Source organism: Lampetra fluviatilis, chromosome 58, assembly GCF_964198595.1.
Source record: "Lampetra fluviatilis chromosome 58, kcLamFluv1.1, whole genome shotgun sequence".
Lineage (NCBI taxonomy): Eukaryota > Metazoa > Chordata > Hyperoartia > Petromyzontiformes > Petromyzontidae > Lampetra > Lampetra fluviatilis.
In genome coordinates, this window is record NC_136332.1 from 6,307,539 (window position 1) to 6,321,702 (window position 14,164).

A 14,164-nucleotide genomic window follows, 5' to 3' on the forward strand; every position below is an offset into this window, starting at 1 on the left:
GCACCACGCCCGACCGCCTTTGTCTCCCCAGTGGCGATGTTTACACACCGCACCAGGTACTCATTTGCGGCTGAGTCGACCTAGGGGAGGCCCAGGACCGGTTCAGATAATCGTCACCGGTGTTGGCCGTGAGCGGGAATCGAACCCGTGTCGCCGGGTTTATAGCGCAGCGTGCTAACCGCTACACCACCGCTCCCCAAGAGACACACACACAGACACACACACAGACACACACACACAGAGGGTGACACGGCGTTGTATGCACACCACAGCCGGTGAGTCGCGGCGATGGTGAGCAACTGATGCAACTCCGTCGGTGGTTTGTAGCGGATCGGAATAAAGTTTGGTGCACGTTGGGTGGTGCAAAAGGAAGAACCGACCGAGCGTGACGCATCGCTTTTAAACTATTTACGAGCACTGGTGAACGCCCCGGGTGAACTAGGCGGGTGAACTAGGCGGGTGAACGCTGTGGGTGAACGCTGTGGGTGAGCGCTGTGGGTGAGCGCTGTGGGTGAGCGCTGTGGGTGAGCGCTGTGGGTGAGCGCTGTGGGTGAGCACTGTGGGTGAGCGCTGTGGGTGAGCGCTGTGGGTGAGCGCTGTGGGTGAGCGCTGTGGGTGAAAAACGTGGGTGAGCGCTGTGGGTAAACGCTGTGGGTGAGTGCTGTGGGTGAGCGCTGTGGGTGAGCGCTGTGGGTGAGCGCTGTGGGTGAACGCTGTGGGTGAGCGCTGTGGGTAAGCGCTGTGGGTGAGCGCTGTGGGTGAACGCTGTGGGTGAACTACGCGGGTGAGCGCTGTGGGTGAGCGCTGTGGGTGAACACTCCGAATGAAATATGCGGGTGAGCGCTGTGGGTGAGCGCTGTGGGTGAGCGCTGTGGGTGAGCGCTATGGGTGAACTACGCGGGTGAGCGCTGTGGGTGAGCGCTGTGGGTGAGCGCTGTGGGTGAGCGCTGTGGGTGAACGCTGTGGGTGAACTACGCGGGTGAGCGCTGTGGGTGAGCGCTGTGGGTGAGCGTTGTGGGTGAGCGCTGTGGGTGAGCGCTGTGGGTGAACTACGCGGTGAGCGCTGTGGGTGAGCACTGTGGGTGAGCGCTGTGGGTGAACTACGCGGGTGAGCGCTGTGGGTGAGTGCTGTGGGTGAACGCTGTGGGTGAACGCTGTGGGTGAGCGCTGTGGGTGAGCGCTGTGGGTGAGCGTTGTGGGTGAGCGCTGTGGGTGAACTATGAACTACGCGGGTGAGCGCTGTGGGTGAACTATGCGGGTGAGTGCTGTGGGTGAGCGCTGTGGGTGAGCACTGTGGGTGAACGCCGTGGGTGAACGCCGCGGGGCGAGCAACAGGAGTTGGGTGCGTACAGTAGACGGTGTGGTTGCGCAGTGCGCGCTGCGACGCCTGGCTCGACACGTTCACGATGGCGCCGCCGCTTCCCCGCGCCACCATGCCCCTCGCCACCGCCTGCATCGCCACGGCAACGTCGTCACGTCACCAACGGCACCGTCGCCATGGCAACATCGCCACATCATCAATGGCACCATCACCACGGCAATGTCTTCACATCACCAACAGCACCGTCGCCATGGCAACATCGCCACATCATCAATGGCACCATCACCACGGCAACGTCTTCACATCACCAACAGCACCATCGCCATGGCAACATCGCCACATCATCAATGGCACCATCACCACGGCAACGTCACATCATCAACGGCACCGTCGCCATGGCAACGTCTTCACATCACCAACACCAAAGCATCATCGCCACGGCAAAAATCGTAACGAGAAGCAGCAGCACAATGACCGTGCCAAATTCATCGCATCGCCACGGTAACGCCGTCACACCATCGCCACGGTAGCGCCGTCACCCGCAGTGGGGTTAGGGTAGCCAGGCGTGGCTGGGTACGGTGTCAACACGTGGGACAGAACAGTGGCACGCGGGCAGCCCGGGATCACGGGAGGCTTGTTCACTCTGGTGGGGGGGGGGGGGGTGAGAGAGTGGGGGGGTGAGAGTGGGGGGGTGTGAGAGTTGGGGGGGTGAGAGTTGGGGGGGTGAGAGTTGGGGGGGTGAGAGTTGGGGGTGTGAGAGTTGGGGGGGGGGTGTGTGAGAGTGGGGGGGGGGGGGGGTGTGAGAGTTGGGGGGGTGAGAGTTGGGGGGGGTGTGAGAGGGGGGGTGAGAGTTGGGGGTGTGAGAGTGGGGGGGGGGGGGTGTGAGAGGGGGGGTGAGAGTTGGGGGTGTGAGAGTTGGGGGGGGGGTGTGTGAGAGTGGGGGGGGGGGTGTGAGAGTGGGGGGTGAGAGTTGGGGGGGGTGAGAGTTGGGGGGGGGGGGTGTGAGAGGGGGGGTGAGAGTTGGGGGGGGGTGTAAGAGGGGGGGTGTGAGAGGTGGGGGGTATGAGAGGGGGGCGGGGTGTGAGGAGGGGGGGTGAGAGTTGGGGGGGTGTGAGTAGGGGGGGGTGTGTGAGAGTGGGGTGTGAGAGTGAGGGGGGGGGTGTGAGAGTGGGGGGGGGGGGGTGTATGAAAGTGGGGGGGGGGGGGGTGTGAGTGGGGGGTGAGAGTGGAGGAGCGACGCTCACAACAACGAGCGGAGTACCAGGGTGGCTACAGTGCAGCAAGCCAGCAACAAGCAGGGAGCACAGCAGCTGCTGCTGCTGCTGCCAGTGGTCATCTCAGTCGGTCAACCCCTGCCGCCTGTTGGGCCTGTTCCAGGACCTCCTCCCGCCAAGTGATCCTTGGACACTTCACGCGGACTAAAAAGTGCACATAGCCTGGCACAAGCGTCGTGGTGACGTCACCGCCACTTAGTGGCGAATGGCGGTTGTTGTTGTTGTTGTGCCTGAGAGAGTGTGCGAGTGTGTGTGTGAGACTGTGTGTGTGTGAGACTGTGTGTGTGTGTGGCCTCAAGGTGCACATGGCCTGGCACAAGCGTCGTGGGGAGATCACCGCCACTTAGTGGTGAATGGCGGTTGTTGTTGTTGTGCCTGAGAGAGTGTGTGAGACTATGTGTGTGAGACTGTGTGTGTGAGACTGTGTGTGTGAGACTATGTGTGTGAGACTGTGTGTGTGAGACTGTGTGTGTGTGTGAGACTGTGTGTGTGAGACTGTGTGTGTGTGTCACGTGGGGAGCGGTGGTGTAGCGGTTAGCGCGCTGCGCTATGAACCCGGCGACCAGAGATCGATTCCCGCTCATGGCCAACACCGGTGACGATTATCTGAACCGGTCCTGGGCCTCCCCTAGGTCGACTCGGCCTCAAATGAGTACCCGGTGTGGTGTGTAAACATCGCCACTGGGGAGACAAAGGCGGGCGGGCGTGGTGTTGACCACCCACCTCCTCGTGCACCGTTCCGCTAACAGCACTTGCCCCACCGGTCTGTTAAGGCTACACGGGGGATCTGTGTCTTTGTGTGAGGGTGAGTGCGAGGAGAGCGCTGTTACCTGGGACACCTGAAGAACTGCTTTCACGTTCACGTCAAATGAGCTGAAACGGCGCAAGAGACAGGCAGAGACAACAGTCATGCCCAGTGCGGTGTGCGCGGGTACACTGTGTGTGTGTACACCGTGTGTGTGTCAGGTGTGTGTGTGTGTGCACACTGCGGGTGGTGTGTGACTTGTGTGTACAACGTATTGTGTGTGTACACCGTGTGTGGCCTGTGTGGTCACTGTGTGTGTGTGTACACTGTGTGTGTGTCTGGTGTGCCGTGTGTGTGTGCGCACTGTGGGTGGTGTGTGACCTGTGTGTACACCGTGTTGTGTGTGTGGTCACTGTGTACACCATGTGTGTGTTCACTGTGTGTGTTCACCGTGTGTGTGCATATATACCCTGTGTGTGTGTGCACACTCCGGGTGGTGTGTGGCCTGTGTGATCACCGTGTATGTGTGTGTCACTGTGTGTGTGTGTGTCACTGTGTGTGTGTGTACACCGCGTGCGAGTGTGTGTACACTGTGTGTGTGTGTGTAACACTGTGTGTGTGTGTACACTGCGTGTGTGTGGTCACTGTGTGTGTGTACACTGTGTGCGAGTGTGTGGCCTGTGTGGTCACTGAGTGTGTGTGTACACTGCGTGCAAGTGTGTGTAACACTGTGTGTGTGTGTAACACTGTGTGTGTGTAACACTGTGTGTGTGTAACACTGTCTGTGTGTGTGTGTGTCACTGTGTGTGTGTGTGTACACCGCGTGTGTGTGTGTGGCCTGTGTGGTCACCGTGTGTGTGTGGTCACCGCGTGTGAGTGTGTGTGTAACACTGTGTGTGTGTGTGTGTACACTGCGTGCGAGTGTGTGGTCACTGTGTGTGTGTGTGTAACAGTGTGTGTGTAACACTGTGTGTGTGTGTACACTGCGTGCGAGTGTGTGTGTAACACTGTCTGTGTGTGTGTGTATCACTGTGTGTGTGTGTGTGTACACTGTGTGTGTGTGTACACTGTGTGTGTGCGTGGTGTGCGGCCCCACCGCTGGAAGGCCTCCGCCGTGACGTCGAGGAAGGGCTGCAGCAGGGCCACGCCGGCGTTGTTGACCAGGAGGTCCACGGGCCCCACGGGGCCCAGCGCCGCCTCCACCGCCCCCCAGTCGGCCAGCTCCACGCACACCGCACGCACCGCGGGGCACTGCACCGCACGCACCGCACACACCGCACCGCCACCACCACGTTACCCTGCATACACCGCACACACCACACGCACCGCACGCACGCACCGCACACACCGCACACACCGCCACCAATACCACGTTACCCTGCACACACCGCACGCACCGCGGGGCACTGCACCACACACACCGCATACACCGCACGCACCGCACGCACCACCACCAACACGTTACCCTGCATACACCGCACTGCGTAAACTGCATTGCACAAAAACACCGCACTACATTACTGTACACTACACTACTATACACTACACTATACACTATACTATACACTACACTATACACTACACTTATACTCTACACTATACACTACACACTATACACTACACTATACACTACACTTATACTCTACACTATACACTACACTATACACTACACTATACACTACTATACACTACACTATACACTACACTTATACTCTACACACTATACACTACACTATACACTACACTTATACTCTACACTATACACTACACTATACACTACTATACACTACACTATACACTACTATACTCTACTACACTATACACTACACTATACACTACACTATACACTACACTACACACTACACTATACAGTACTATAGACTACACTATACACTACACATACTCTACACTATACACTACACTACACACTACTATACACTACACTATACACTACTATACTCTACTACACTATACACTACACTATACACTACACTATACACTACACTACACACTACACTATACAGTACTATAGACTACACTATACACTACACTATACACTATACTATACACTACTATACACTACACACTACACTACTGTACACTACACTATACACCACACTACTATAGACTACACTATACACTACACTATACACTAGTGCTGTATTAGTGACGAATTGGCCACGTTCTGTTTACGTGACAACCCTTACTATCTTGATTTGCAGCTTTCGTGACTGCAGGAATCCATACTCTTTGGTTCTTTCGGTAAAGTCACGTAGGTAGAAAATAAAATAATAAATCACGACGTTTCGGGCGCAACACAAGCGTCCTTCATCAGGTGGGAAAGCACGAGTTGGCTGTGTCGGGTGGTGGCGGGTATAACGACACATTTAAATATTTACGCGATCTAACCCAAAAAAAACTATTATGGATGATATTGGTCGCGAAAGCCTTACGTGTTAAAGCCTTACGTGTTAAACTGGTACCCCACTTACACCTGTACGGCAACAACAGCACATTGAGCAGACACCACCCTCACCCTCACCCTCACCCCCACCCTCACCCCCACCCTCACCCTCACCCCAACTCTGGATGCCCCCACCCCCACCCTCACCCCCACCCCCACCCTCACCCCCACCCTCACCCTCACCCTCACCCCCACCCTCACCCTCACCCCAACTCTGGATGCCCCCACCCCCACCCTCACCCCCACCTCGTGGGTGAGGCTGTCCAGGTCGGCCTGGGTCCGGCTCAGCGCGGTCACCGTGGCTCCCAGACGCTGCAGGGCGATGCAGGTGGCCCTGCCAATACCTACAAAGACAAAGATCCCCCGTATAGCCTTAACAGACTGTTGGGGCAAGTGCTGTTCGCGAGTGGCCCCTGTGAAAGATAGGCACGGCACACGAGGGGGTTAGTGGTTAGCACCACGCCCGGGTCGCCTTTGTCGGGGATGTTTACCCACTGCGCCAGGTACTCAGTTGAGTCTGAGTCTACCTAGGGAACTCCCAGAAACTGGTTCCAATATTCACCACCGGTGTTGTCCGTCAGCGGGAATCGAACTCGGGTGGCCGGGTTCGGAGCGGTAGTCCCGCTAACTGCTGCACTACCACCCCCTCCATCAGGGGTGGGAAATAATTCGGTGTGGCCCTGCCAAGGCGACCGCAGGCGGGACTCGAAATTCAACAAATCTCTAGGAGCAAACCTGGAAAAGCAGCTGCGAGTAGCAGCAGCATCGTCAACACCAGCAGCTCACATCATCGCGCCTCGCCAAACAGAAGCAGTTGCAGCCATTAATTAATTAAATGTTTGACCAAATATAACGGGCTAATTTTTAAGTTGATGATTTTGTATGGCCCGCGAATGATGTTGTAAATATCCAAATGGCCCCTTGGCAGAAAAAAAAGGTTCCCCACCCCTGGCCCTACACAGACACACACACACACGTGTCAACAAGTGGTGACACACACAAGTCAACAAGTGGTGACACACACACGTGTCAACAAGTGGTGACACACACACGTGTCAACAAGTGGTGACACACACGTGTCAACAAGGGGTGACACACAAAAGTCAACACGTGGTGAAACACACACACAAGTCAACAAGGGGTGACACACACACACGTCAACAAGCAACAAGTGGTGACACACACGGCATCTGTGTTGGCTGCTGCTGCTGACTCCGCGTGCGTGCTCAAGTCATGGGACGCTGCCTCTCTGCAGCATCAGCAGCAGCAGAAGCATCAGCAGCAGCAGAAGCATCAGCAGCAGCAGAAGCATCAGCAGCAGCAGAAGCAGCAGCATCAGCCGGATGACTAACCCAGCCAACTCAGCTCCATCCGCCGGGGGTCTGGTCCATCCGAGCCCATGGGGCTGACCCAATTGTGCGAGAATAAGGGGGGATGGATGGAAGCCACATTGTGCGTGGGTTTGAACGCCGCTACAAGTCCAATGCGCTCTCCATTGCACTGCGGGCTCACCTGTGTGTACAACTCCGCACACGCACGGCGCACACAAGGGCACCTGAGTGGGGGATCGAACCCAGGTGGGTTCTTAGTGCGAGGCGCCAGTCGTACCACTGCGTTGCTCCCATGTTAACGTTTATAAACTGGTGAGTGTGTGGGTGTGTAGGTGAGTGTGTGGGTGTGTAGGTGAGTGTGTGGGTGTGTAGGTGAGTGTGTGGGTGTGTAGGTGAGTGTGTGGGTGTGTAGGTGAGTGATCACATGGGTGAGTGTGTGGGTGTGTAGGTGAGTGTGTGGGTGTGTAGGTGAGTGTGTGATCACACGGGTGAGTGTGTGGGTGTGTGGGTGTGTAGGTGAGTGTATAGGTGTGTAGGTGAGTGGGTGGGTGTGTAGGTGAGTGTGTGGGTGTGTAGGTGAGTGATCACACGGGTGAGTGTGTGGGTGTGTGGGTGTGTAGGTGAGTGTATAGGTGTGTAGGTGAGTGTGTGGGTGTGTAGGTGAGTGTGTGGGTGTGTAGGTGAGTGATCACATGGGTGAGTGTGTGGGTGTGTAGGTGAGTGATCACACGGGTGAGTGTATGGGTGTGTAGGTGAGTGTATGGGTGTGTAGGTGAGTATGTGGATGTACAGGTGAGTGTGTGATCACACAGGTGAGTGTACAAGGTGAGTGATCACACGGCTGAGTGAACAAGGTGAGAGTGTGATCACCTTTGCCTGCCCCCGTCACCAGCGCGTGCTTTCCGTCGAAACGGATCTCCATGCTGCCCTGCACACGCCACATCGTGTCAACAGACGGTCACGACCTCTGCCCATCACAGGAGGTCACAGCCATCCTGGTGATCGGTGTGACCAGTCCCCGTTCCATTAGAAATATTGCCCGGGCTGGGTCGATGCAAGAGAGACTGGCTGAGTGAGCGAATGGACGAGTGAATGGGTGGGTTAGTGGCTGAGTGAATGAGTGGGCGAGTTAGTGGGTGAGTGAGTGGGTGGGTGAGTAGGTGAGTGAGCGGATTGGTGAGTTAGTGGATGAGTGGGCGAGTTTGTAGGTGAGTGGGGGAGAAGGTGAGTGGGTGGGTGAGTTAGTGGGTGGGTGGGTGAGTTAGTGGTTGAGTGGGCGAATGGACGAGTGAGTGAGTGGGAGGGTGGGTTAGTGGCTGAGTGAATGAGTGGGTGAGTGAGTGGGAGGGTGGGTTAGTGGCTGAGTGAATGAGTGGGTGAGTGAGTGGGAGGGTGGGTGGGTGAGTGGGTGGGTGGGTCAGTGGCTGAGTGAATGAGTGGGTGAGTGAGTGGGAGGGTGGGTTAGTGGCTGAGTGAATGAGTGGGTGAGTGAGTGGGAGGGTAGGTGAGTGAGTGGGTGAGTTAGTGGGTGAGTGAGTGGGTGAGTGAGTGGGTGGGTTAGTGGCTGAGTGAATGAGTAGGCGAGTTAGTGGGTGAGTAGTGAGTGGGTGAGTAGGTGAGTGAGTGGATTGGTGAGTTAGTGGATGAGTGGGCGAGTTTGTAGGTGAGTGGGGGAGTAGGTGAGTGGGTGGATGAGTTAGTGGGTGGGTGGGTAGGTGAGTTAGTGGGTGCGTGGGTGAGTTAGTGGGTGGGTAGGCGAGCGGGTGCGTGAGTTAGTGGACTAGTGGGCGAGTTGGTAGGTGAATGAGTGGGTAGGTGAGTTAGTGGATGAGTGGGCAAATGGACGAGTGAATGGGTGAGTTAGTGGCTGAGTGAATGAGTGAGCGAGTTAGTGGATGAGTGAGTGGGTGGGTGAGTTAGTGGATGAGTGGGCGAATGGACGAGTGAGTGGGTGGGTGGGTAGGTGAGTGAGTGGGTGAGTGGGTGGGTTAGTGGCTGAGTGAATGAGTGGGTGAGTGAGTGGGAGGGTAGGTGAGTGAGTGGGTGGGTGAGTGGGTGGGTAGGTGAGTGAGTGGGTGGGTTAGTGGATGAGTGAGTGGGTGGGTAGGTGAGTGAGTGGGTGAGTGAGTGAGTGAGTGGGTTAGTGGCTGAGTGAATGAGTGAGCGAGTTAGTGGCTGAGTGAATGAGTGGGTGAGTGAGTGAGTGGGTTAGTGGGAGGGTAAGTTGGCCTTTACTCCCACCGAGTTGTGGCCGTTCCGCCTGCAGGTTCTGATTATTTCCTCGCTTTCCGTACACGCTCGTGGCGCATTGGACTCCGCGGATGAAATGGGTCACTTTGCAAAAATGTAAATTATTATTCGGGACGCGGAGCTACAGACCTGCCCTTCCCAGCGACGCCCCAACGCACTCCCTAATGCCCCATGCAATGCCCCCATGCTGTCTCTAATGCCCCATGCAATGCCCCCACGCTGTCTCTAATGCCCCATGCAATGCCCCACGCTGTCTTTAATGCCCCATGCAATGCCCCCCCATGCTGTCTCTAATGCCCCATGCAATGCCCCATGCTGTCTTTAATGCCCCATGCAATGCCCCCACGCTGTCTCTAATGCCCCATGCAATGCCCCACGCTGTCTTTAATGCCCCATGCAATGCCCACCCATGCTGTCTCTAATGCCCCATGCAATGCCCCATGCTGTCGTTAATGCCCCATGCAATGCCCCCCCATGCTGTCTCTAATGCCCCATGCAATGCCCCACGCTGTCTTTAATGCCCCATGCAATGCCCCCATGCTGTCTCTAATGCCCCATGCAATGCCCCCATGCTGTCTCTAATGCCCCATGCAATGCCCCCATGCTGTCTCTAATGCCCCATGCAATGCCCCCATCCTGTCTTTAATGCCCCATGCAATGCCCCCATGCTGTCTTTAATGCCCCATGCAATGCCCCCATCCTGTCTTTAATGCCCCATGCAATGCCCCCATCCTGTCTCTAATGCCCCATGCAATGCCCCCATGCTGTCTCTAATGCCCCATGCAATGCCCCCATCCTGGTGATCGGTGTGACCAGTCCCCGTTCCATTAGAAATATTGCCCGGGCTGGGTCGATGCAAGAGAGACTGGCTGAGTGAGCGAATGGACGAGTGAATGGGTGGGTTAGTGGCTGAGTGAATGAGTGGGCGAGTTAGTGGGTGAGTGAGTGGGTGGGTGAGTAGGTGAGTGAGCGGATTGGTGAGTTAGTGGATGAGTGGGCGAGTTTGTAGGTGAGTGGGGGAGAAGGTGAGTGGGTGGGTGAGTTAGTGGGTGGGTGGGTGAGTTAGTGGTTGAGTGGGCGAATGGACGAGTGAGTGAGTGGGAGGGTGGGTTAGTGGCTGAGTGAATGAGTGGGTGAGTGAGTGGGAGGGTGGGTTAGTGGCTGAGTGAATGAGTGGGTGAGTGAGTGGGAGGGTGGGTGGGTGAGTGGGTGGGTGGGTCAGTGGCTGAGTGAATGAGTGGGTGAGTGAGTGGGAGGGTGGGTTAGTGGCTGAGTGAATGAGTGGGTGAGTGAGTGGGAGGGTAGGTGAGTGAGTGGGTGAGTTAGTGGGTGAGTGAGTGGGTGAGTGAGTGGGTGGGTTAGTGGCTGAGTGAATGAGTAGGCGAGTTAGTGGGTGAGTAGTGAGTGGGTGAGTAGGTGAGTGAGTGGATTGGTGAGTTAGTGGATGAGTGGGCGAGTTTGTAGGTGAGTGGGGGAGTAGGTGAGTGGGTGGATGAGTTAGTGGGTGGGTGGGTAGGTGAGTTAGTGGGTGCGTGGGTGAGTTAGTGGGTGGGTAGGCGAGCGGGTGCGTGAGTTAGTGGACTAGTGGGCGAGTTGGTAGGTGAATGAGTGGGTAGGTGAGTTAGTGGATGAGTGGGCAAATGGACGAGTGAATGGGTGAGTTAGTGGCTGAGTGAATGAGTGAGCGAGTTAGTGGATGAGTGAGTGGGTGGGTGAGTTAGTGGATGAGTGGGCGAATGGACGAGTGAGTGGGTGGGTGGGTAGGTGAGTGAGTGGGTGAGTGGGTGGGTTAGTGGCTGAGTGAATGAGTGGGTGAGTGAGTGGGAGGGTAGGTGAGTGAGTGGGTGGGTGAGTGGGTGGGTAGGTGAGTGAGTGGGTGGGTTAGTGGATGAGTGAGTGGGTGGGTAGGTGAGTGAGTGGGTGAGTGAGTGAGTGAGTGGGTTAGTGGCTGAGTGAATGAGTGAGCGAGTTAGTGGCTGAGTGAATGAGTGGGTGAGTGAGTGAGTGGGTTAGTGGGAGGGTAAGTTGGCCTTTACTCCCACCGAGTTGTGGCCGTTCCGCCTGCAGGTTCTGATTATTTCCTCGCTTTCCGTACACGCTCGTGGCGCATTGGACTCCGCGGATGAAATGGGTCACTTTGCAAAAATGTAAATTATTATTCGGGACGCGGAGCTACAGACCTGCCCTTCCCAGCGACGCCCCAACGCACTCCCTAATGCCCCATGCAATGCCCCCATGCTGTCTCTAATGCCCCATGCAATGCCCCCACGCTGTCTCTAATGCCCCATGCAATGCCCCACGCTGTCTTTAATGCCCCATGCAATGCCCCCCCATGCTGTCTCTAATGCCCCATGCAATGCCCCATGCTGTCTTTAATGCCCCATGCAATGCCCCCACGCTGTCTCTAATGCCCCATGCAATGCCCCACGCTGTCTTTAATGCCCCATGCAATGCCCACCCATGCTGTCTCTAATGCCCCATGCAATGCCCCATGCTGTCGTTAATGCCCCATGCAATGCCCCCCCATGCTGTCTCTAATGCCCCATGCAATGCCCCACGCTGTCTTTAATGCCCCATGCAATGCCCCCATGCTGTCTCTAATGCCCCATGCAATGCCCCCATGCTGTCTCTAATGCCCCATGCAATGCCCCCATGCTGTCTTTAATGCCCCATGCAATGCCCCCATCCTGTCTTTAATGCCCCATGCAATGCCCCCATCCTGTCTCTAATGCCCCATGCAATGCCCCCATGCTGTCTCTAATGCCCCATGCAATGCCCCCATCCTGTCTCTAATGCCCCATGCAATGCCCCCATGCTGTCTCTAATGCCCCATGCAATGCCCCCATCCTGTCTTTAATGCCCCATGCAATGCCCCCATTCTGTCTTTAATGCCACATGCAATGCCCCCATGCTGTCTCTAATGCCCCATGCAATGCCCCCATGCTGTCTTTAATGCCCCATGCAATGCCCCAGGCAATGCCCCCATGCAGTCTCTAATGCCCCATGCAATGCCCCCATGCTGTCTTTAATGCCACATGCAATTCCCCATGCAATGCCCCCATGCTGTCTTTAATGCCCCATGCAATGCCCCCATCCTGTCTTTAATGCCACATGCAATGCCCCCATCCTGTCTTTAATGCCCCATGCAATGCCCCCATTCTGTCTTTAATGGCCCATGCAATGCCCCCATCCTGTCTTTAATGCCCCATGCAATGCCCCGGACAGTCGCTAATGCCCCATGCTGTCTTTAATGCCCCATGCAATGCCCCCATCCTGTCTTTAATGCCCCATGCAATGCCCCCATTCTGTCTTTAATGGCCCATGCAATGCCCCCATCCTGTCTTTAATGCCCCATGCAATGCCCCGTACAGTCGCTAATGCCCCATGCTGTCTTTAATGCCCTATGCAATGCCCCATGCTGTCTTTAATGCCCCATGCAATGCCCCATGCAATGCCCCGTATAGTCGCCAATGCCCCACGCAATACCCCACGTACTATTGAATGCCCCCACGCCGTCTCTACTGCCCCCTATAATGCCCCACGAAGCCTCCAATGCGCCACCCCAACCCCCTACAGCCCGGACAATGCCCCCCACGCAATGTGCCTTGCCGTGCCCCCCACTCAATGTGCCTTGCCGTGCCCCCCACTCAATGTGCCTTGCCGTGCCCCCCACTCAATGTGCCTTGCCGTACCCCCCACTCAATGTGCCTTGCCGTGCCCCCCACTCAATGTGCCTTGCCGTGCCCCCCACTCAATGTGCCTTGCCGTGCCCCCCACTCAATGTGCCTTGCCGTACCCCCCACTCAATGTGCCTTGCCGTGCCCCCCACTCAATGTGCCTTGCCGTGCCCAGGGGAAAGGGCCGGCCTCGGTCTATCCCCGTTACCTTCGGCCTCGTCCCACTCGAGATGGGCTTGGGGGCAGGGCGTGGTGGACGGGCGACGCTGCTGTGGATGTTATTGCTGTTGTTGTTGCTGCTGTTGTTGTTGTTGTGGATGTTACTGCTGTTGTTGCTGCTGCTGCTGCTGTTGTTGTTGCTGTTGTTGTGGATGATGCTGCTGCTGTTGTTGTGGATGATGCTGCTACTGCTGTTGCTGCTACTACTGATGCTGCTGCTGTTGTTGTGGATGATGCTGCTACTGCTGTTGCTGCTACTACTGATGCTGCTGCTGCTGTTGTGGATGATGCTGCTGCTGCTACTGCTGCTGTTGTTGTGGATGATGCTGCTACTGCTGCTGCGAGACGCCGCGGGGTGAAGGAGGAAGAGGGGCGAGGGGAGGGGCTCGGGGAGGAGCCGCTCGCGGTCTCGACCTCTGACCCCGCGTGGCTGACCCCCCCCCTCCCCCCATCTAAACTAAATTATTGATTAATTGAAGCTTTCGTGGCTGCAGGAATCCATACTCTGCTTGTGTGGCGATCGAAACGTCGTGATCGATTATTTGTCAACCTACGTGACTTTACCGAAAGAACCAAAGAGTATCGATTATCGATTATTTGTTATTTGACCACCAAAGAGTATCGATTATAGATTATTTGTTATCTGACCACTCACGGCAGTGTCGTAAAAACGTCACAAACGGTAGTGTCGTAAATATGTCACTCACGGCAGTGTCGTAAATTCTTAACTCACGACTGCGTCGTAAAAACTTCACTCACGCCAGTGTCGTAAAAGCATCACTCACGACAGTGTCGTAAAACTTCACTCACGGCAGTGTCGTAAAAACGTCACTCACGGCAGTGTCGTAAATACGTCACTCACGGCAGCGTGGTAAAGGTGTCA

General features: G+C 56.1%; 1 protein-coding gene across 1 annotated transcript in view; it reads right to left on the minus strand.

Annotated features, from left to right (window-relative positions):
- The window catches only part of DCXR (dicarbonyl and L-xylulose reductase), a 29,748-nt gene extending 16,029 nt beyond the window's left edge, over positions 1-13,719 (minus strand). Inside the window, exons 1-6 of the mRNA XM_078880560.1 lie at positions 13,271-13,719; positions 8,006-8,063; positions 6,051-6,148; positions 4,437-4,591; positions 3,426-3,468; positions 1,351-1,450 (exon numbers count right to left, since the gene is read on the minus strand). Coding sequence (XP_078736686.1) covers positions 1,351-1,450; positions 3,426-3,468; positions 4,437-4,591; positions 6,051-6,148; positions 8,006-8,057 — 448 coding nt within the window. The 5' untranslated portion in view covers positions 8,058-8,063; positions 13,271-13,719. The remainder of the gene's footprint in view (positions 1-1,350; positions 1,451-3,425; positions 3,469-4,436; positions 4,592-6,050; positions 6,149-8,005; positions 8,064-13,270) is intronic.
- Between the last annotated feature and the right edge of the window lie 445 nt (positions 13,720-14,164).